Source organism: Pristis pectinata, chromosome 1, assembly GCF_009764475.1.
Source record: "Pristis pectinata isolate sPriPec2 chromosome 1, sPriPec2.1.pri, whole genome shotgun sequence".
Taxonomy (NCBI): Eukaryota; Metazoa; Chordata; class Chondrichthyes; order Rhinopristiformes; family Pristidae; genus Pristis; species Pristis pectinata.
Window position 1 is genome coordinate 105,278,195 of NC_067405.1, and position 24,772 is coordinate 105,302,966.

At 36.6% G+C, this 24,772-nt stretch overlaps 1 protein-coding gene across 4 annotated transcripts in view; it reads left to right on the forward strand.

Annotated features, from left to right (window-relative positions):
• The window catches only part of akap6 (A kinase (PRKA) anchor protein 6), a 303,452-nt gene extending 283,413 nt beyond the window's left edge, over positions 1-20,039 (forward strand). Inside the window, exons 14-17 of one of the 4 annotated variants that reach the window (XM_052027008.1) lie at positions 4,948-8,625; positions 15,776-15,925; positions 16,656-16,690; positions 17,581-17,610. In XM_052027008.1, coding sequence (XP_051882968.1) covers positions 4,948-8,625; positions 15,776-15,922 — 3,825 coding nt within the window. In that variant the 3' untranslated portion in view covers positions 15,923-15,925; positions 16,656-16,690; positions 17,581-17,610. Of the gene's footprint in view, positions 1-4,947; positions 8,626-15,775; positions 15,926-16,655 lie in introns of all 4 variants that reach the window. The other 3 variants (XM_052026999.1, XM_052026993.1, XM_052026990.1) reach the window with 3 other exon arrangements.
• Positions 20,040-24,772: the final 4,733 nt, after the last annotated feature.

The following is a 24,772-nucleotide window of genomic DNA, read 5'->3' on the forward strand; positions in this document are numbered from 1 at the left end:
AAGACAGCAGAGTACTTTTTAAATAGTGAGAGGCTAGTAAATGTTAGCAATAGAGAGACTGGGGATTCTTACACATGAATCTCAGAGAACTAGCAAGTTGATATGCCAAGCAATTAGTAAAGCAAGTGGTATATTAACCTTCATTGTGAGGGGGGTTAGAGTATAAGATCAAGGAAGACTTGTTGCAATTATGTAGAGCTTTATGTAGACCAGACCTGGAGCACTGTGAGTAGTTTTGGTTTCCTGGTAATGAAGATTCATTTGATTGATTCCAGGGATGAAAGAGTTGCACTGTGAATAGTGATTGAGTTGAAATAGATCTACATTCTCAAGAGTTCAAAGAATAAGTGATGATTTCATTGGATTGGGACTATAGAAGCATATTGGTTAAGTTACTGCACAAGCAGCCAGAGATCTTGACCTTTGATCCAGGGATTCAGGTTCAAGTCCAACCATGACAGCTAGGGAGTTTAAATTCAAGTAATTAAGTAAATCTGGAATTTCAAAAATACAACTCATATCAATGGTATCAATGAAACTACCAGATTGTTGTAAGAACTCACCTGGTTCATAAATTCCTCTCATGGAAGGAATTCAGCTATCTCTACCCAGTGTGACCTACAGCCTTTAAAGGTCACTAAACGTTAGAAACATTTGAAAATTATTAAAATAACTGTCAGATTTCATGGTTGATAATGGTCTGGCTCAGCTTGCCTTCTGTCAGGGGTATTTCAGAGGCAGGGCCTCTGCGCTACATGCTCTGAGGCCCAGTTGTTCACATAACTGGAGTTCATGGTGCAGATGAGATAGGCTCTCCACGTCCAGCCCAGATGATCTTGTTTACTCTTAGATGCCTCCTCACTTTTAGGTCAATTAGGGATGGACAATAATGGCAGCATTCTGTGAATGAATAGAAAAAATCTATAAAATTCAAGACATTGATTTGCATAGATGGTGAATCTATAACTGGGAATCATTGTCTCAGATTAAAGAATCAGCTATTTAAGACTGAGATGAGGAAAAGATCCTTCTGTGAGATGCTCATGAATCTCTGGGACTCTCTACTTTGGGTGATGAGGTGAAGAGTAAATTCAGGACAAATGTTGATCATTTTTTGAGCTCCAGAATTCAGAAATATGGTACTGGCTGTTTTAGAATAAGGGAAAATTGGAGCCATTGATATTGAATGACAGTGCAGCTTCATTGAGGCTTAAGCGCTACTCTGTTTTTGTTTAAGTCTTTAATTAAAAGTTGGTCAAAGTAAAAGTCATATGTAAAGAGAAGCGTTTTAAATAATATAACAAAGGTATTTGAGAAAGAAATCAGTTTAAGATTTGTGTTGTCTGTGGTCTCTCAGAAACATAAGTTCGTAGTGCAATTTCTTAGACCATGTGCCAATCAGATACTTTAAAATTTGAATAATAGACTGAAGGATTTGTCATTTTAATTTATGACAAATTATGGTTTTTTTGGATTGTGTGTCAATAATAGAAAAAAATACTGCAGCACCTGTGAATTTACTGCTGGAAGCATATGGCCATTTATTTTTTAACTTACTCAGCAAATTAAACCATTATAAATATAGTTTATGAGTGGTATTATTGTTATAGGGCAAGATTCCAATTTGCTTTGATACAAAGTGCAATAAACATTGACGGGCAATGCTATCTTCAAAGTGACTCTTTGAACTTCAAAGGAGAAGATATAGTGATTTTGTTCATCAGTTTCTTTTAATTTTCTCTGTTATATACGTGACAGTTGGTTGAGCTCCAAAAGTCACACTTCTCATGAGGAAATATGTAGTTTTAAGAGTTTGCGACAAGAAGCTATGAAAATAATGGATTTATTTGGATTGTAATCTTCCCCATGTTTTTGTTTGAATCATTATTTTTGTAATAAGCTTGTACACTGGGCTAGATTGTGCTGGACAGGGCCCAGTGACAGGAATTGCTGCCCACAGTTGTTGCACAACCACACTTAACTGGGCTGGATGTGGAGGGCCTGTATCGGCCATTTGCACTCTGGACTCCAGTGATGTGACCTGGATGAGAACTTAGGGAATATAGTGCAGAAGCCCTGAAATGCTCCTGAGAAAAGGCTAACGGGGTGGAGCTTTATCAGCTGTGAAATCTGTAAGCCATTTTAATAATTTTTAAAAGTCTCTAACATTCAGAGAAATTTAAAATCCATTAAGATTAAGCTAAATATTTTGTTTTAAAGTTGACATTTCAAAAATGATAAAATTAATCAAAATGCGTAAGAGATCTAGAAATAATTAAGAGCAGTATGCTAAAGCAAAATAATTTTAAAGAGGTAACCTATCTTCCTCTTTGTCTCCTACATTAGGATTGTACACCCCACAATCTCCTTTGACATCAATGACATCTACATCTAAGTGGTGATTTCCTGAACACTTGAGTCCTGCAGCTGAACTCTCTTTTCCCAAATTTTCACAGTATGTCCAGAACTTACTTCAATCTGAATGGGTGCATTCAAGTTGTCCTGTTCAGAACTGCTGGCCACAACCAACCTATTGAATCTGTTCACAATCATTGGATGCTATCCTGCTATGTGATTTTATCTTTTTAAGATCATTTAATTCTGTGGTATTTTCCATCTTCTAAATGGATAGGAGGTTTAATGGTTCAACCATCCTTTATACTGAAGCTTTCAACAAAGAACATTGGAACTATTCACCAATTATCAAACAGCAAAATTAGTTATATAGCACCTGTAACACAATAAAATTCACCATAACAGTGTCATAGAGTCATGGAGTTATACAGCATGGAAACAGGCCCTTTGGCCGAACTCGTCCATACCAATCAAGTTGGCTACCTGAGCTAGTTCCATTTGGATGTATTGGGCCCATATCCATTCCACGAACCTGATCAAATGTCTTTCAAATGTTGCAGTTGAACCCATCTCTACACTTTCTCTGACAGCTCATGCAATATAACCACCATCCTCTTGTGTGAAAAACTTGCCCCTTAAGGTCCACTTTAAATCTTTCCTCTTTTGGCTTTAAACTATGCCCTCTAGTTTTAGACTCTTCTACTCTGGGAAAAAGACGATGACCACCCACGTTATTTATGTCCCTCATGATTTTATGAACACCTATAAGGTCACTCCTTAGCCTCCTTTGCTCAAAGGAAAACAGTTCCAGCCTATCCTTATAGTTCCTTATAGCTCAAGCCCTCCAGTCCCAGCAACATCTTATGAATCTTTTCTGCAGCCTCTTTAGCTTAATCACTTTCTTCCTACAGTATGGGTGACCAGAACTGCACATAATATTCTGGATGCAGTCTCATCAATATCTTGATCCCAGTTGCCTATAACTGACATATGCCTCCTCCTTTTTCCTGAACAAAGCCTCAATATCCCTCAACAATCATTCCTTAATCCTGCCAGCCTTGCCCTTCACTCTATCAGGAACATGTTGGCCCTGAACTCTTCCTATATAACTTTTAAAAGCCTTCCACTTGTTGGACATCCCTTTACCTGCTGACAGACTCTCTCAATCAACCTTTGCAAGTTTCTGTCTCATGCCATCATTGGCTGAGTGGGAGATCAGTGGGTGTGGGACTTACTTTTAGTGGAGCAAAGACTTGGTTGACCAGGCAGCATCAAACAATGGTGGCTGTTGGGACAATGTGTATTGATTTCACCAACAAGAAAGGAATAGCAATCAATGCGCATCAGACATATAAGCATGACTCATGCTAGAAAGTGTCAAATTGAACATCCAGAGTGATGCATTAAAACCTGGAAATGGCTGTTATTGTGTTTCACTCCATGATAAGTACATTTTTATTTAAATAGCCCTATCCAATCTAATTTCTAAGTTAACATCCTTTCTTGTGCTGACTTCAACAACAAACAATGGAAGTGCCTACAAGCCTCTTGGTTTGCTTCCGACTTCAGTATTTTATTGCTTCTAGTAAAATCACAACCAAGCTTCAATAGATGTGTGACTTCATATTTTAAATAGTCTTCAGGAGGCTGCAGGGAAATCCTGCCCTCCAAATGAGCAGGATGCCAAACACCAACATAAACAGGTGGCCAACTCACCATCCAACTCTTACTGAGGCCCAAAAGTAAAAATGTTCCAGACTTCACTTTGATGATTTTGAGCAATTGCGCTATCTGCACTAATCACAACCTATCCAATAACAATGGTCAATTCGTGATCCCCCTATATATTCATGACACTATGTCTATAGAAATTTATGTAAAATATAATGAAGTCACACTACTTAATATCATGCAATTATGGGCAAATCAAGTTTATTATTTAGTCATTTACAGAAGTTTCACTCTAATGTCTGGAGCCTTGTACATTATGACACATAGATGCTCATCCAGGTATTTTTTTAAAATGTGATAAATATTTCAGCCTCAACTGTCCATTCAGACAGTAGGTTTCAGATTCTAGCCCCTCGTCCCCATTAATAACCTCATTGCCGAGGGAAATAGGCCCTTCCTGGTCACCTTCTCATATTTTTGAGGACGTAAATTGAACCTCTCCTTAGCCTCCTCTGATTTAAGGAAAGTAATACCAACCTAAATGATGTTTTCCCATAACTAAAACAAAATCCCTGTAAACTTTGTCTGAACTTTCTGTCATATCATTTTGTAATAAAGTTTTGTAATAAAGTGGTCAGAACTGTGCAGTATACACTAGTGTAGCTGAACTAGTGTTTTATGAAGTCCTAGAATAATTTCCCCGTTCTTATTCTATGCTTTATAGTCAATTTTCATATCACCTACAATTGATATAGATCATAAAACATGAGGGACATGGCGCTAGGTCTTGAAGAATCCCACTTCAGATAGCCTTCTTGTATAAGTATAAATAAATAATTTTAAAATGCTACTCATATCAACTGATCAGTGCTCATTAAAACAGAACTAAAGTGTTTAAAAATCATTTTTGTTCCCTTTTAGGTCTCCTTAAGCTGTATTGAACCTGGCCTGATGGATTTAAATATCTCAGGTGAAGATTCACTGGAATGGGATGAAACAGACATGAGTAACAATTTGATTGGTATCCAAGATGAAACACTTGATCTTGCATGTGAGCAGGATGGAACATCAAAATGTTCGCCTGGGCCTATGAATAATCTCATGAATGAACTTATGCTGGACCATTACAGCAGTGGCCCTGGAGAATCACTGTACAGTCCTGGTGAACCACCTTCTTCTTCTTGTCCATATACCCATCAGCATCATAGCCTACATAATCTACAGCTGCTTGGAAGAGATTTTTCATCATTCTTCAGTAATGCACCAAATTTTTCCAACACAAAGCTTCCAACCAATTTACGAAGGAGTGCAAGTAAAGATTCTTCTTTCTCATCTGATGACTCTTTTCCAGACTTACTGGGTGATTTGATTCCAGTAAAAGAGGACAAACCATCAGCACTGAGGCCTGAGAGTGAGAGTGGAATAGTTAGTGAGGGTGATACAGAAACAACTTCTCTGTCAAATCAAGATGATCAAGTACAAACTAAACTTTCTACCAAACCTCTGCACCCCCTGATAGAATTGAAACATAAAGATTGTCCAATTCAATCGTGCATTTGTAAAAGGCAAGACTTATTTGGAAAAAAGGAAATAAAGAATATAGCAAAAATACAAAGAACAAAAAGTGAAGTAGAATTGTCAAAAGATTTTCAATCACTGTCTCTGAGTAATGAGGGCAATTTACAGCCATTTCATATGAATAAAATCAGTTCGAAGGATTTTTCAAATGATCTGGAGGCACAATATGATGTGTTCACATTTTATGACTATTCTTACCTGCAGGGCCCTGAGCTTGAGTTAAGCGTAACTCACTCGCCTAAAGGAAAGGAAACTACTGATGGGAATGTGAGCCCGAAACCAGATTATGCTGAAATTATTTGTAAAAATGGACTCTCATCTCCAGATGGCAAACTAGATTGTGCTATGTCAGATGAATGTCTGCCAGCATCATCAAGTAGAGTTAACCTTGGAAATGGTCATAGTGAAATAGATGATAATGGAATATCTCCAGATATTATAAATGACACAGATCTCACACTTTTGTCTCAGAGGTCATCTGTGGAGTCACTTTCAATTGCAGGTGACATATTTAGGCATGGAACTAACAATCACAGAAATGGTGATCTCCATCGCAGTACTTCCTTAGACAGCTGGGGTAATCCATGCAAAATCACAGAGGAGCTACTTAGCCTTCAAGGTTCAGGGGACATCAGTATGAGTAGTGATGCAGTGGGGGAGCTAAGTAAGAGAACATTAGACCTTTTGAAACGTTTAGAAAACATCCAGAATCCAATTAGCCCAAAAATGAAACGTAGTGTGTCTGATATCACACTGCAGAGTAACTCTCTTAAAATGTCATTCACTGGCCAGCAATCATTTGATGCCACGTCATCAGCAAATGAAGATTCTGCTGCTTCTCTCACAGAACTAAGCAGCAGTGATGATCTCTCCTTGTGCTCTGAAGACATAATTGTGCATAAAAACAGAATTTTGGATTCCAATGCATCATTCAAAAAACGTGTTAATCACTCAGTGACTGATGAAGCTGATACCAATATAAGCATGATTGTAAATGTGTCTTGTACTTCTGCTTGCACGGATGAAGAAGACGATAGTGATTTGCTTTCCAGTTCAACCCTTACGCTAACTGAAGAGGAACTGTGCATTAAAGATGATGATGATTCCAGTATTGCTACAGATGATGATGTTAATGAAGAAAGTAATCGTCTTTTAGATAGAGACTACATGAAGAACGAATTCCATCACTGGATTAAACCAATCTTTTCTGTCCCCCCGAAAGGAAAGAAAAAACTGAATCCAAAATTGAATCCAAGAGAAAAGGACCGGTGCAGGACAGATCCAAATAGTATCAGATTGCCTGCTTTCAAAAATACTTCCACACTTTATCCATTTTTAAACAGTTCAGTGTTGAAGCAGTCTGAGTCCAAAGACTGTAAAAGCAATTCTCTCCATCCAAAAGAAAGACATTTCATGCAGACTGGAACGGAAACTCTCAGACACTGTACTAACCATTTAAAAGATGATGTAGAAAATGGCAATGTGGAAAAATCTGTATTAAAAGATGAAAAGGAACTAAATAGCGTGTTAGACAGCAAAAAACATAATTCTTTTGAAAAGGGGCAAAATACTAGCAAAACCCATACGACAGAATGTTTGAAATCTAAATTATTTAATAGACCATTTGAACAAAAAACAGAATCACAACACATTCCAGTTCCCCAGGCCCTGACACAACCCCAACAAGATAAAAAGCTTATATATTTGGAAGACCATGGGATTGCAAACAAACATTTATTATCACCTACTTTTAACATTGATGAGAAGCCTATTTGCATGAAAAGATATGAAAAGTTTCATGATGTTGAAATATTAGGTGGGGAAAAAGCTTCCACGAGTGAATATGAGAGAAACCAGCAACATCATTCCAGAGCAGAATTGATGTTTAACTGCCATGGTGATGAAGATACTACTAGTAAAGATTCAGTTGTATGCTCATCTCATCATATTTCAGAAAACAAAGTGTTGGAGGAAGTTAACAAGGATTGTTCAAAAGATTTTTCAAACTGTACCTGCCAGTTTAATATTCCTCAAAGTGAGGCAGAAGAAGATAGTTCTGTTCATAATTTTGTGAAGGAAATAATTGATATGGCATCTTCAGCCTTGAAGAATATATCTCAGAATGACTCTGAAATGGTGAGTCCAACATCAGTGGCCCAGATCAAGGAAAAAGTGTTGGAACATTCTCACCGAGCTTTGCAGCTTCGGAAAGGAGACTTTTACTCCTACCTGTCCATATCTTCACATGACAGTGACTGTGGTGAGGTAAACACTTGCATAGATGAGAAAAGCAGCACACCACTGCCTTTAGATGTAAATGAAGAGGCTAGATTAGAAAACAATGGTGAAGATGATAACTTTCTTAATGAAGATTTTAAAGAACAATCCAATAGATCCTGTTTATTTGATTCTGTTTTACAAAGGGACCCTGTTCCAGATGAATTACCATTGCCAAATGATGGACTAGACATTGTGGTGTCAAACACTATTCACGTGACACCAGTTGACCAAAATACATGTAGTGGAAATTTAAGTGCAACAAACAAAGTTACTAAGAATCAAGATACATGTTTTGTTCCCATTAATCAGACAAGTATCACATTAGAAGACAACACATTTCAATCAGTGGAATGTGATGTTGAAAATCCTTACCTTAATTCTTTGCTGCCTATAGCACAAAGAGACACAACTAAATATTCATCAGATAATGTGTCCTTTTCTGTTGTGTCAAATGTTGAAATGGTTGAGCCCATTGAATCACCATTAAACAGCGAGAATTATGAAAATATTTCAGGAAATCAATCCCATGGTATGGAAATGAATCCAGTGAAGGACATACAGTCAAATAACATTAATTTTGAGAAACCAAAAGACAATTTGTCTCCTAGCACTAAAACAAATTTTTCACAAAATGAACATTCTGCTAATGAAGATTATCAAGGTGCAGATTTCAAAGTCAGAGAAATCCTTTACAAGAAAGAAAATCATTGTGATGGAATCTTTAACTTGTCTCAAAAAGAGGTAGGTTACTTGCTGCATTAATACTATATAATTTTACTGTATTTCAATCTACTGTATAATAATACAAGCTATATTCTATTTTGAAATAGATAGATAAAAGATTCATTTTATTTATTCCCATGCCATTTACAAAATTTAGTTTTGAAATCAGCACCTCCTGAAAATGCATATTTTTTTAGTGGTGACAAAATTATATATAACTTCTCAAAGCAGATCTTTACTTATAAGTTTTCAATTCATCTCAAATAACTGACAAGTCACTTGAATTAATGTTGGAGATTTCATTTATCCGTCTTTGCTGTGATTAATATGTCTGACCTCTGGCTCAATGACCCAGGACAAAGAGAACTATTTTCCTCTTGGCCATCTGGCACAGAAGAATTGTTAGTGGTGTTAAAATCCCTGTATAAGAAGCAATGCATACTTGTTTGTAATCTGCATTAAACTACAACAGTACAGGAACTAGACAGCCAGAATGTCAATTGGGGCAGTTTACTCATCTTATTGTATGTATATCAGGGTGTTATAACAATATTTTTAGAGAGCTAGGAGAAACTCACATATTCTCCTTCTGCCTAGTTCAACCAGGCAGTGAAGAGAGAGCAACCAAAATGTTTGAAGTTATTCTGTGGGGACAGAAGGAGCTAGAATTCCCTCTAAACTTCATTATTATAATGTTTGGCAATGCCACCAAGATTATCCTCTCCTCAATTCCACTGTAAATAATGTAATTGACCTTGTCTGGACACACATGCCTTTTAGTAGGGTTGATCTATTGGGCAGCAAATTGTAGCAGGATGCAAGCCTGGAAGATGCAGTTTATAGGGAAAATGGAGATGTAGCATGGCTTTCAAATGTACCTCTTGGTAATAAGTCAGCATTTCACCTACTCTCCCCACCTTCACTCATGGTAATGGAGAGGAAAAGACCAGTTGATCCCATCAAGCCCACCACCCACTCATGAAACCTGCGCACGTCAGGGGCATTTCAGGGAGAGGCCTCTGCACCCTATCCTCTAAGGCCTAATTGTTATCCAGATCATGTTACTGCTGTCTAGGGTGCAAAAGGTCAATGGGATAGATCCTCCACATTTAGTTGAAAGTAAATGTTTTATAAATGTTGGTCACAGTGTCAGAGAGGGATACAACAAGATCTCTGGTCTACCGAGTCCAATCTTGACCATCAGACACCGTTTACATGAATGCCACTTTATTCTTCCCACATTCCCATCATCTCCCCCTAGATTCTACCACTCCTCTGCACACTAGGGGCAATTTACACTTAATCTACCAACCTGCACATTTTTGGGAGGGAACCAGAGCACTGGAGGAAGCTCATGTGGTCACAGGGAGAATATGCAAGCTCCTGAGAGTACTGGAAGTCAGGATTGAACCTGGGTTGCTGGAGTTGGGAGGGAATAGCTCCGCTAACTGTGCCACTGTGCTGCCCAATGTTGTTGGGAATTATTTAACATGCTGTTTTATAAGAGATACTGCTCTTGCTTTTTCATTTTGTTTTGTTTGTATGAGCTTTCAATAAATGACTTTGCTAAACATGAACTTATTTTCCTGCTGATGTACAAAGGTTTGCTTGTGTTAGCAAACCACTGTTATACCTAGTTTTAGAGACTTTGAATTAAAATTCTTTACTGTAAGGGCATCCAGTAATTTGAATTATCAAGTTTTGATATACCATTGTAATCCTACCTGAAGATGTTCAAGAAATTGTTATTTATTGCAAATTGTACTTTCAAATCCCAACACATTCTATAAAATGTTTAATTTGTTGCTCTTTGTACAAATGTTTAGTCTATTTTATCAGTAATATGATCTGAGTTTTCATCCTAATTCTTCCATGTGGGCATCGATATTCTTTTCTAAATCATCTTTTTGTAGATGCCCTTGCCTCACTAAAATACAGACCCAACATTTGCACAATAATCTGTTGAAAGTGGATGTCAAAATGAAGTAAGCTCTAGATGTGAGACTTGTCATTAAAAATAGCTAATAATGTGGATCCTCACCACAAATCTGCATCTATGCTTTTACCAATTTTATGCTGAGCTAGAAAATGTGTTTTAATAACCAGACGTTTAGAGTAATTAGTTGGTTGTTTTAGCAGGTGGAAGTACACTTGCACCTTTTAAGCCTGTGTAAGTACTATCCATGGAAAGGTTGTAAACTGGATTCGAAATTGGCTGAGTGGGAGAAGACAGAGAGTGGTTGTGGATGGTTGTTTCTCCGATTGGAGGCCTGTGACTAGTGGTGTGTCTCAGGGATGTGTTGGGGCCATTTTTGTTTGTTGTATATATCAATGATCTAGACGATAATGTGGTAAATTGGATTAGTAAGTTTGCGGATGACACTAAGATTGGAGGTGTAGTGGACAGCGAGGAAGGCTTTCAAAGCTTGCAGAGGGATCTGGACCAAATGGAAAAATGGTCCAGAAAATGGCAGATGGAACTTAATGCAGACAAGTGTGAGGTGTTGCATTTTGGAAGGACAAATCAAGGGAGGACATACACAGTAAATGGTAGGGCACTGAGGAGTGCGGAGGAACAAAGGGATCTGGGAGTTCAGATACATAATTCCCTGAAAGCAGAGTCACAGGTAGACAGGGTTGTAAAAAAGGCTTTTGGCATCCTGGAATTTATAAATCAAAGCATTGAGTATAGGAGTTGGAATGTTTTGTTGAGGTTGTATAAGTCATTGGTGAGACCAAATTTGGAATATTGTGTGCAGTTCTGGTCGCCGAACTACAGGAAAGATGTCAGTAAGATTGAAAGAGTGCAGAGGAGATTTACTAGAATGTTGCCGGGTCTTCAGGAGTTGAGTTACAGGGAAAGATTGAGCATGTTAGGACTTTATTCCTTGGAGCAGAGAAGAATGAGGGAAGATATGATAGAGGTTTACAAAATGATGAACGGCATAGACAGAGTTAATGCAAGTAGGCTCTTTCCACCTAGATTAGGAGAGATAAGTACGAGAGGACATGGCTTTAGGGTGAAAGGGGAAAGGTTTAGGGGGAACATTAGAGGGAACTTCTTCACTCAAAGAGTGGTGGGAGTGTGGAATGGGCTGCCATCTGATGTGGTAAATGCGGGCTTGCTCTTAACTTTTAAGAGTAAATTGGATAGATACGTGGACGAGAGAGGTCTGGAGGGGTATGGGCTGGGGGCAGGTAAATGGGACTAGCAGAATAATGTTTTGGCACAGACTAGAAGGGCCGAATGGCCTGTTTTCTATGCTGTAGTTTTCTATGGTTCTATGGTTCTACTTGCAAATGGATGATGTCGGCTAAACCTTAAAAACAGCATGAAAGTATCAATAATTTATGCATCAAAATAATTGATCTTAAGTCTATAGAAAGTATCATCTTCCTCTTGAATCATCTCCAATTTGCTTAATTATTTCTTTATTACAACAACTTTAATTAATCCCTGAAGTCTTGTGTTTTAAACAAACACTTCACCTCGTTCCTTCTACTAATAATATTTATACCCAAGTACCAAATGGCAAAGTATTTACTGTGCATTTGCACTCTCCCCGGGATGTTCTGTGCACCTGTATAATATTAATATATTACATATTTTTAAATTTAATTGCATTAAATATGAGCACTATTTATTTACTTAACTGAGTTTAAATTCCCCAGCTGCAAACTGCACCATGGTCAACAGGGAATTTAAATTCATTAAATTAAAATTGAGGACTTAAAAATAAAACTGATAACGGTGACCAAGAAACTACCAGATTGTCATAAAGACCCATACAGTTCACTGAATTCCTTTCCCTCAGAAAAGAAAACTTGCTGCCCTAACCCAGTCTGATCTACTTGACTTCAGGCCAAAAGAAATTTGGTTGATTCTCAAATAGCCATTGAAAAGGCCCAGTAAACCATTTGCTTGTCTTAGAACTGCTATTGAAATACAGTATAAATGAAACTAAATACAACAAAATCTCTCTCAGTCCAAGAGATGTGTAAGTCCTCTTCATGAGCACCTCGCCAGGCTGTTCCAGTACAGTTACAACACTGGCATCTCCCCAAAAATTTTACATCCCAGATGTAAATTATCCCATTGATAAGTCAAGCAACTGCTTGACATAGTTATTCCACACAATTGTATCTTTCAGCCAGTGTGTCAGACTCCTCCATCAAAAATCATGAGTATGTTCTGTTTCATTGGCAGGACAGATCAACAGAGATGGTGGCACAATGGTAAACAAATGGCTGACTCCAGACCCTATGATGTTTCATGGCAACATGGGCAAGGAAGCGGCCTTTTGATCATTACCATCATCTGATGAGTCAGTACTCTTTAATGTTAAACAACATTTCTGTCACACGATCCTTGTCAAGACAAAGTCCTATTTAGGACACCATGCACTCTGTTGTGTTGCATTATTATCATGCTGTGTGTGATAATGAGATAGGTTTAAAATAAATTCAACAGCTCAAGACAGGGATCCATGGGAAACTGTAGGCCATCAGCAGCAGCAAATTTATAGTCCGTCACAATCTGTAACCTCACAGCCCAGCATATTCCTCAACTTTCTACTACTATTAAGCCAGGAATCAATGATCTGTGAAGAAGATCAGCACAGACAGAACCAAAAAAGAGGTCTCATCATAGCAAAGCTGCAATATAGGACTACATGCATGCCAAACAACAAAAGCTTCATGCAAGAGATGTAATTAAGCAACCACGTAGCTATCTGATCAGATAAAAGATCTGAAGTCTTGTCACATCTGGTTATGAATAGTGATGAATAAATAGTTAAACAACCAACAGGAGGAAGAGGTTCCAAGAACAACCCCATCTTCATCAAGGCAGAGTCCAGGAGGCAACTTTGAAAGATAATGCTGAAGCATTTGTAACCATCTTCATCCAGAAATATCAAATGGACAATCCATTTCGGTTTCCTCTTGAGATCCCCACCATCACTGAAGCCAGATTTCAGCTAATTCAATTCAATCCACATGACAAGAAATGTCTGAGAGAATTAGATGAGATCAGCAAAGGCTATTGGACCAAGCACATTCTAGCTATATAGCAAAAGAACTTATTGCTCTAGGCAAGCTGGTCCTCCACAGTTTCAACACTAGGATAACCCTTAAATGTAGAAAATGTCCCAGATTTGCCTTGTCCGTAAAAATAGGCTAATAATTTTCCAGTCAACTTAATTTCGATAATCAGCAAAATGATGGAAGGTGTTGTCAACTTTTGGTCTTCACTTTGGGTTATGCCATGACCATTTAACTCCAGAACTCATTCCAGTTTTGGTCCAAACACACACCAAAGAGCCGAATTCCAGAGGTGTGGCGAGAATGGCTTTCCTTGAATTAAATACAGCAAGTGTGATGTCAAGAGGCTCCAGTAAAGCTGAAGACAATGGAAATCAAGAGGAAAATTCTCAATTGGTTGTATTCATACTTTGTAAAAGGAAAGTTAGTTCTAGTTGTTGAAGGTAAATCATCTCAGCTCCAGGGCATTGCTGTTGGAGTTCCTTTGGACAGTGCCCTGGGCTCAATCATCTTCAGCTGCTTCATAGATGACCTTACTTTCTTTGAAAAGTAAGGGATGATCACTAATTATTGCACAATGTTTGAATCCATTTGCAACTTCTAAAGTAAATGAAGAAGTTGCTATCCCGGTCTGTCACAAGACTATAAACAACATTCAGACATGTGCTTATGAATGGCGAGTAGCATTTCCAGCACATAAATGCCAGGCAATGACTATCTCTAACCATTTACCCTGAAATTCAAAGGCCTACCATTGCTTAATCACCAGCCAAGAGCATCCTAGGCATCATTGTGACCAAAAACTTAACAGGACCAACCCATAAAAAGACCCATACAAGAGCAGATCAGAGATTGGATGTGGTGGCCAGTGGCTCATCTCTTAACGTCTCGAATTTCCACCAACTACAAGACCTAAATCAACAGTGATAGAACTTGGTTGGGTGATTTCAGCTTTCACAACACTTGTGAAACTCAACACCATTCAGGACAAAGAACCCTTCGTGATTGGCATCCCATCCACTGTTCTATGCATGTACTACTTCCATCTCTGAAATTAGGGCTGTACTGTGCACCATCTAAAAAAATACACTGCAGTTAACTCATTTATGCTACTCCAACAGCACCTCCCAAACCTGCAACCTCTACCACCAACCAGGACAAGGGCTGCTTGTAGGTTCCACTTCAAGTTATACTTCACCCACGGCTTAGAAGTAGATCACTGTTCCTTCAATGTAACTGGATTTAGATCCTGGTACTCCCACCTGGTACTCCCTTCCTAATACTATGGGAGCACCATCACTAGAGGAACCGCAGCAGTTAAAGGTTTAATTTCAAGAGGATGGCAGTAAATCTTGGATTTGTGAGCAATAACCATAACCTGGAAAGTTATTACAGAAGGCAAAAAAAAATTACAAATGCCAAATCCCTTTTTTCTCGTAGCACTGTTCTATTCCTGTTCCCTTTAGAAACTGTTTATTTGAAGCATAGATCTTTGGGACAGTCCATTTGCATCCATTAGTGTTTTGCTAGTGATTTCATGGAGATGGACCTAAATTAACACATTTGAAATAATAACCAGACATTTTTAATATCATTGGGAAGGTTTGCCTGTAACCTGGTATTTTACCATTGGATTTGTTTTTACAAATCAATCACCTGTTTCATTTAATACAAATAAATAATATTTCATACGAAATTGAAAATTGCAGCAGTTAACAGTTTATATCTGTTTTTTCCCCAGTTGATCAGTTCTTTGGTCATTGGCTTTCAATGCTGATAAGGAACATGTAACAGTAAAACTCCACATTTGCTCACGAAGAATGTTTGTGACTAGACTAGCCATAACTTCCATGCATATTTTTAATATTAATAAATATAAGGTATTTTTCACATTGTGAAGATAATTCAACTTGATAATCAGATTTGGATATTAACAGTAATGCCTATGACATCTGAAATTTCAAGAGGTTAGGCGGAGGATACATTAAATGCAGAGATTTGTTATGATTGTCTTAATGCGGCATGGCTTAGTCACATGTTACATTTTATACTTAATTTGATGGAAATGGAAGTTGAACAAAAACTGCTAATAACTGAAGTGGAAAACTTTTTTTCTGATTTACAGATCACTAACTCACAAAAAAGTGTAGGAAGGAATCTCAGGAAAGATCAAAACTCTAGAACCATTGAAACCAAATCTACAGCTTGTGTATCCCACCACAGTGAACTTCCAAGTGACTCTCACGCTGCCAAGTCTGTACCCAAGGTATAGGATGTGAGTCAATTAAATATTCTTTACTTTGCAAATATTTGGCTGATTAAAATCCTTTAAACTAGCCCTTAGATAGCAAAACCCTCTCTGTACAGCAGACTATGCAGCATTTCAGTACTATTTTGTGTTTGCAAAAACTGGATCTAAAAGGTTCAAAATCTTGTGAGATTGTTGGATTGTGATCTACCCTCACTCAGTTTAGATCTTTTTGCAAAATAGAGAATAAGATTACTATGCTTGCACAAAATGTCCACTGCTCCTGTTTCCTTGATGGGCTTGCCTCCTCCGCTGTTATCCTTAGTGCATTTCAGTTTGAAAGTTTCTGGGGCTGCAACATCAGTCACTTGCCTCCTATCCCATAAACTGGCTTGAACTATAAGCAATTACTTGCATCTGCTGCATAACTGCCAGCTATTCATTGCAATTGTGTGCAAAGTTACTAATAGTCAACAGAAAACAAAATCTTTCAATAGTTCCGTCCAGGAACTATTCTGTTTGACATCAAACTGAATATGCTTTGTAATACTGTACCTTTGACTTGAATTTTATTGGTTCAAATTTCATTTATAAATAAGTGCCTTTGGAAAAATTATTTTGAAAAAGATATAGTTAATGCACTGAAGTACATACTATTGTCTTTGTAAACAACTTCCTGTATCACTTGTTACTTTCTGAATTCACTGCTTACTGCTTTTCTTTTTCTTTTACCTGTCATGTTTCTATATAAATGTAGAGGTCAGTAGCAACAAAGCAAGATCAAAAGCAAAGGTAACTAGCTAGATCGAGATATTTCTGCCTAATTTAGAAGGTGAATAAATGCATGTCTGGAGTGCCTCCTAGAAGCTGTACAAGGGATGCGCATTACGTTAATCTCTTCAACTGTATTCTGAGAGTCATTTCTTCATAATCCTCATCACAAGCTCCTGCTCTTTGCTGCATGGTTTAATTATTCCCAGACTGAGTCTTCACTGTGAAAATCGAACCCTATGGCTGGCCAGATGTTATTGCTTTCATGCTGTTAGATATAGGAAAAACCTGAAGTTTAAAATATGTAAAGCAGAATAGACATAGAATGAATTAGGTTTAAGACTATCTATAGTGAATATTTTTAACTGTGCCATCTTCATCTTTTTGCATTACGGATAGCCATGACTTCAGGTTTTTATATTCATGTGAAGCCCAACAATTGCTGCTTTATGTATCCATTATCACTGGGCTTTGCTTCAATCAATGTTGTTTGCATATTGACACATGTACCTGAGGGTGTTGTCTGCATATTTAAGATCACAGATGAGGATGAAGCAAGAAAAGAAAGGTCACACACGATAGTTTACCTCCTTTAGTGAAGCTGTTATAAAAAATTTATAAAAGCTCAACAATGATTTAATGCCATTGTAATTTATTTTACTGTACTACTGTTATAGTAATTAAATTTTTGGTGGCTGACAAAAAATCTTTCATACTTTCAATATTTTTATTTGATATTGATGTTCAGAAACAGCTCAGTAGTCTGTCCAATTAAAATTACAGTTCAAATTAATAATGTTACATTTTTATTAAGTAGATGTAATATTGTCTATTTAGAATGTTGACCGAAGGAAGCATTTTCTACTGTTTTGTTGCTGACTAAACGTATATTTGCCTCTTTTTCCCTCCAGAAATCTGGCCATATCTTTGCTCCATTTTTGCCCAACTATTCCCAAGGTAGCATCTAATCTAATTGAACCATCCTCTTCCTCACTGATCTTGAAGACAAGCTCCTTCCAAATGCGAGTTTTTCATGCAGGTGTGGTAATCTGGTTGCTTTTGCTGATCCTTTGTATGGCAGTTGCAGTTACTCCCTTGTTGGTAATACCAACAGATTGCAGCAAAATCCGGCATTTTTGTTCTTCATGGACTCTTGTCCTAAGCTACCTCCAAGGACCTCCTCCGTTCTGATATACAGCTTGTAAATGTCCTCATTCTCTTGGTGTAGGTACTTTTTGATATTGAACGGGAAACCACAGCATTTGGAAAGGTACGGGGGTATAATATTGTGTCAATTCTTGTCATGCCCTTTCACATATTAACCTACAGGAGTAACGTTTGGATTTTAGGGGAGAATGTATCCATATCATCTGTTGGGAGCAAACACCTTCACAGAAAAGTGGGCCTTGTTATGTTAAATGTGCTAATTCCAAGAGAAACCATGAATATTATTTGAACTTAATAGATGGGAAGGAGCATAATATTTATAACAGGAATTAGTTTGAACTTCATGTTGAATCTCAATTATCATATCTTGATTTTTTTTCTGTAATTAATATTAAGCCAATATAAATATAGAATACATAGATCCAATCTATGCAACCCTGGAACTTATAAAACAATGTTACTGTGCTGTATATTGCAATTATATGTATTTCATTTCAATACACAGTCAAGTTTTATTATTTCTGCTTCTTAAGAAAAGGAAGAGAAGAAATGTTTTAACAATGTGTGCCTTGCTGTATTTCTTATACCTTTTGTTAAAAAAGCTGCTTTTCCCAGTTAAAAAGCTGGCTTAAAGAAATGTGGTAGCAAGGTTATGCTGTGTGTATAATTTCTGTACATATGTACAAGAAAATGCTAATGTTCATGTACAATGATATACAATGCTTTCTTGTATTGTGTTAATGCGTCCAGTGATGTGGAAAATATTAAGCCTTAAGCTGTTAGATTGCATGGGTTAAAGTTAAAGTTGGCAAATAAAAATTAATTTATCAGACAACAAAATGGACTGAGTTATTGGTTTTCAGAGGCAAATTTTCCTGCATAGTTTAAAATATAATATTGCAGTTTATAGTAAAAATCTTGTGCAGAAACACAAAAATTAAAAATCATGAAACAACTAAGATTGATATGACATCACCTGCCAAATTCTCATAAAGCTGAAAAGCCATTTGATTCAACAATGATGTGACATCCACAATGTGCCGTAATGTTCTTGGGCTTTACATATCAGCAAGGATCAGTGTTAACATTGGAATTAGAGCAAGAAATTTTAACTCATTCAATCCATTGGGTATGACATGGGGGCATTTAAACTTACTATCAAAAGGTTTCTCATACCATTCTCGACTAGGTCCATTTTAGATTAGCAGGATCTGTCTGGTTGACTCAGAAGGATTCTCAATGAGCTATCTTCTTCTTGGGCATTCCCTTTGGATTGAGGATAACTTACTTTCACTCTGGTTTTGTGGGGTCCGAGGCCAGTATAGGAACTGTAGATTCTTCCTCAGATGGGGTAGGTGGGTGGGTAGATTCTGCCACTCATTCAGGGCCTATATGTGCTCCCAATGCATAGCTTGATGTTCTCAATACCATCCTGAATGCTTCTTCTCCACTTGGAACAGTAATGGGTCAGAGATTCCCATTAGTCAGTGGGGATATTACATTTCTTCAAGGAAGAGAACAGTTAGTATTTTAATAGTCTACTCAATAGAGAAGTAGGAAGAAGCTCTCAAAAGCAAATCAAAAGCATCCCTCTGGGGAGCCAAGATAGAAAGGTATACTCAGCCTGCAGGTTATCGCATACCTAGCAATATTAATTGCTGAAAGTTGACTATCTGTCACTCTTGAATGATTTCATGTGGACTGCTGAATAGATAAAGATGAACTGATTATCATTAATTATTTCATTTTGGTTAGGGTTTGGCTTTCTGTGGAAATTAGCATATGATGAAGATTTTTGTAATATTTTGAAATTAAAGTAGTAAATTCTTAATTCAATTGAAAATTAATTACATGTTATTTCATAATGGCTTTGACTTGGAACAGGAATGCTGAACCAACAAGTTGTTATTAAAAAAATTATCCCTCTGCAAAATATATTGTATTTTACACTGCACCCACAGAATGCACTGAGAATGCAAAAAAAATTGAGTCAAAAGACATTGTACATTCCAAGAAATGCCCCATGTGACATGCCCATTAAGTAAAATACTAATTTGTGAAACAGCTCTGAAAATATCATATGAAAAGAAATGCGTATTACATTAGTGCCTGAGAATATTCTATATTTAATATAGAAGCTTTTGTGAACAATCTTAAAGCTGTGAGCTGCATTATAAGCCATGAAATGTGAAAAAATAAAGGATTTTTGCCAGAAATATTTACTACTAGTGAACTACTTGATATTTCAAAAATGGCATAGACTTGGACATTTTAAATTGGTGAAACTGATGTTTACATTTGACTTCCTTGATAACATGTCTAAACTTACAGATGAAGGACAGTCTGATTCATATTGTATAATCTGACTCTCAAAAGAATTTATCAAAGGAGATTGTAGAAAAAAAGCGTACAATATGAAAGGGCAGTCTGTACGGGTTTCTCAACTTCATACAAGCTTTCTCCCACCTTACCCATCATACCCCATTAACAAATCCTTCTATTCCTTTCACCTGTATACATATATAAAGTTCCCCCTTGTACATTCATCTGTTCACCTCAGTCATAGCAATTTCCAGGATGAAATGATTAGTGGTGAATTTTAGATATCATGCTTTTCAAAACCAAAGTCAAAAAAGATGAAAGGCATTTTTTAAGAAAACGGTATTTATAGATTTCCTGGCAACATAAATTCTAACAAAATAATATGTAACAGCAGAAAGAAATGTCCATAGGGTCTGGCAGATCTGAAATTGACTTAATAACTAGCAACTAATGTTTAATATGGATGTGCAAAATAATACATAGAAATATTAAAAATTTTGATTGCAAGGGGGATAGCTATACTATAGAGTGGAAAAGAAAAACACAAATCAAAGAGTTTGAGGTTGAGAATCAGTCTAAAAAATGTCTGGGTAGCGTGAAAGGACCTTAAAATTGGCAAGGAATTGTTATTTTTCATCCCAAAAGGTGTTTTTACCATTTACAAACATTGAGTACATAGCATCAATCTAATAGGTAAAATGCATTGTACTAACTGATCTTGCTTTGTAGATTCTTTTGATCTGAATCATATCATCTTGTGTAGAAAGTTATCCTCGCTATTATTATTAAGCTTATAGTTGAGCTTAATTCAAAAAGATAACGTTTCTGAATTAAGCTCAACATTTTCTATGTTAAACTACATCTTTTTAGTATTTGTATTGTAACAGAATAGTTGATATTTGCACTTTCATCACAATTAAACTATTGATAGGATTTCTCCATCATTCATTCTTGATATAGCTTGATATGTTTATTAAGCATCAATGAATCAGTAAAAGTCAATGAATGATGCAATTGCATCGATTGATATGTAAGTTACTTTGTTTAATTGAGCTTTTTACTTTTAAAAATAGAATGCTTGAGTTATATCAGATAATATTACGTAAAATAATTAACTACATTTTTCATTCTTAAGACATTTTGGTTGGCACAACACTGTGAATCCATTGGCATTTATAGACTATGCCTTTATTCTTCAGTCCTAGTATGTTGAAAATGAAAACTCCATACAGTTACCACAAAATGTATTTTAAATTATCCAACTTATTTCTTAATACACCCATAAGTATAAACATGAGCAATAAAATGAATGATTTAAAAGTAGTCATGTTTATGTAAAAATATGCACACATTCATATATTGATTCTATTGATATATGAAATACCTAAGCAACAAAATTACCTTCTCAAATGATGAGGTGCTTCTTGTTATGCCAATTATTCATGAATCAAAATAATATCAGATAATTGACCTACAGATTTCTGATCAGTTTTGCTATCACTCCTGAAACCTCTAAAGTACTGATTCCCTAAAATGGAATATAAGAATCATTTGTGTAATGTACTTTGTATATCATTGCACCATTTTTGTGCAACAAATTAAACTTTGAAAATAATAATTGAAAATTGACTGTATATTTCACTTTGCTTCAAAGTATTGAACTCAGAGACTTTGAAGCATTTTCATTTTTCTACAATCATAGTTTTCAATATGATGATGAACAATGTAATTATACAATTCTGTTTTTATATCAAAATAATTCTGTTAAACATGATACATAAATATCCCAGCTACTTAAATTGTACTCTATAGATACTTATTTATAAATAAGAATATTTATCAAAAAGTAATTACGACACCAAATCAAGAGATTTCAATTTGGTTTCTCAGATTAGAAAGCTGCATTCGACTTTCAAGTTTTTTCATTTTTGTAGAAGTGACACAGCTGTTACATGTTGACATTCACTTCAATGCTAACAATAATAGTTTACAAATTTAGAACAAAAATAATTTATTTGCTACAGTGTGAACATTACCATTTTGTAATTGACTTGAAAAATATAACTGGCTTCAGCAAAATGTAAAGAAAATAATATATTCGGTAGTGGAATTGCAAGATTATTTTAGATTAGTTAAATTGATGTTCATATTTGACTTTCTTGAGGAGGTACCTAACTAAAGGATGAGGGAAATCCAATTAATACACCTCCTTAGTTAATTCCAAACAATAAGTGCTTGTGACATGATTGGCGGGGGGCAGGGTTCTTCACTTGGGAAAGTTACTGAGATGGTCAAAGTGAAGAAGATGAATTAAGTTAATAAAAAACTACCTGAATGTGTACCCAAATATATGCATGTATATAGTTGAAACATTTCATTGACGTTATCAGCAATCAAAAATTTAACAAACTATTGCCACATTAGTAAAAATGTTTTTGGACTATTTGTTAAGGAATGATATAGTACTTGATAATCTGCATGTTTTTGATCCCAATTTGGTGCCACAATCCATTACACATTAATAAGGAGCAACAAACAATCTGCTGGAAGAACTCAGCAGGTTGAGCAGCATTTGTGGGAAGAAAGGAATTGTTGACATTTCTGGTCCAAACCCTGCATCAGGACTAACCCTGGTAGGACCCTCCATTATACCACTCCACTGCTAAGTCTCTTCAAGGTATTGCCAACTTTGAAGAAGTTTTCCTCCTCTGATACAGGGTTTCAGCCCCAAACATCAACAATTCCTTTCCTCCCACAGATGCTGCTCCACCTGCTGAGTTCTTCCAGTAGATTGTTTGTTGCTCCAGATTCCAACATTTGCAGTCTCTTGTGTCTTTATACATTAATAAGGGCACAGAATCCCACTCCTGATGCCATATAACTGGAAACAATATTTAATATTTTTAAATTTATGACTGCAATTTCTTGATATCTGTGGGTGATGCTCTTCGCTAGTTTGTGCAGCTAATGTAATTCCACCACAAAAGTAAAATGGATATATAGAGATCGAAGATCAGTGTTTTCTAGTCTTGACACTTTGATATCCTCAGTTCTCCTCAAGGCCACATGCGAGGAATTTATCAAAGTAGTCACCTTTAATTGGTTGCAGGGTGTGCCATTTTGAATCCTTTACACTGAAGTATGTCGCGCCATTCACGAGACGACCCAATAATAATCAGTGAGTTGCAGCGAAGCAGTGAGTGCGTAAACCCGATGTGAATGGAATGAATTGCTCAGGTGCTGATTGCAAGTTGCTCTTTCATTGACAGGCAAAAATGTAGACCGAATCGACAATTACATAAAGATAACTACATTAAAATAAATAGAATCGCGACATACGCAGAAATTTGGAAAAAATGAGGCGTTATTTTTAATCAATAAAAGAACTGACGGTGTGAAGGAAGTTTGCCTGATTGACTATATAAAACTATGGAGTTAAAGATCCTTTATTTTCTCTTCTCACACTGCAAGGGTAGCAAAACCTGCTCTTGGGAACTACTGTAGCAAATGGGGAATTTGGAGGCTCACAAACTTCCATATCGAATGTCCCACTCTTAATCCAATTCCCATTACATCAGTGATTGCCATTCTGTGTTTGCGGACGCCGCTAGCATATTTCTTCCCTAGAACTCCACAAAATACTTGCATTACTTAATGCTACAAAACTTCTGCTACAAATTGCTGATGTTAATGAAATGAAGATTTTTGATTCTGATTTGACGAGGCTCTTGTACTCTTGCAGCCCGCACTGTTGCTCTCGCTGTGCATATAGTCAGCCCATCTTTTATTGCGAGCACAGGCAGATACAAAGCTTTGGGAGATCAGTCAAAACGCCAAGATAATTTACAATAATTTAAAATACAGAAATTAATGAAATAAAAGTTTATAGGGTGCATGCTTTCATGTGCATCGTCCGTAACCGATCATTCAGGATGTTCCGTTACTTTCAATTCCTGCGGGAGTTCAAACCAAAATGTCATTAATTTTAATGCTGCAAACACACCGTTATTTCCTATTCGCCTGGGGTCTCCAACCTATTGAACGTTCGTCTGCCTTCGGTCTGCCAGTGCGCTAATATATTTTCACAGACACATAATATTCGAATGGATTAAACGGATGACAACAGATCCACAATTATATTTGCGCAAGTATAATTTCATTTTCTTGGACTAACATTATGGAATAATCAAGGTATTTTTGTTTCTGGTGCTACGGGTTTCCGATCTCATTTAAAACACTCTTTCTTCGCGGATTGGCAGATTTGCCTCTTTCTAACTGTTTTAAGTTTTAATGCAAGTCCAAAAGAAGACTTGCATACATAACCGATACCCGCTAATCGTTATCATGTTACAAATAAATAGTGTTGAAACATTCATATAGGAGCATGTATTTTTTCTCCAATTTAACTGAGCTAATAAATGCTTAAGTAAATGCTTAGTTAAAGACTGAAAGTCGAGCTTCTTCAACAACATGTTTACAAGCAGGCCGTTTAAAACTTTCTGAGAGTCGAGTACTTTCACTGAAAGAGAGATTCTCCTCCCTCGGGGAACAAAGCATACCGCCACTTGAATTGATGTTTTGATGCACAAAACGTATCGGTTTACCGCGGACACG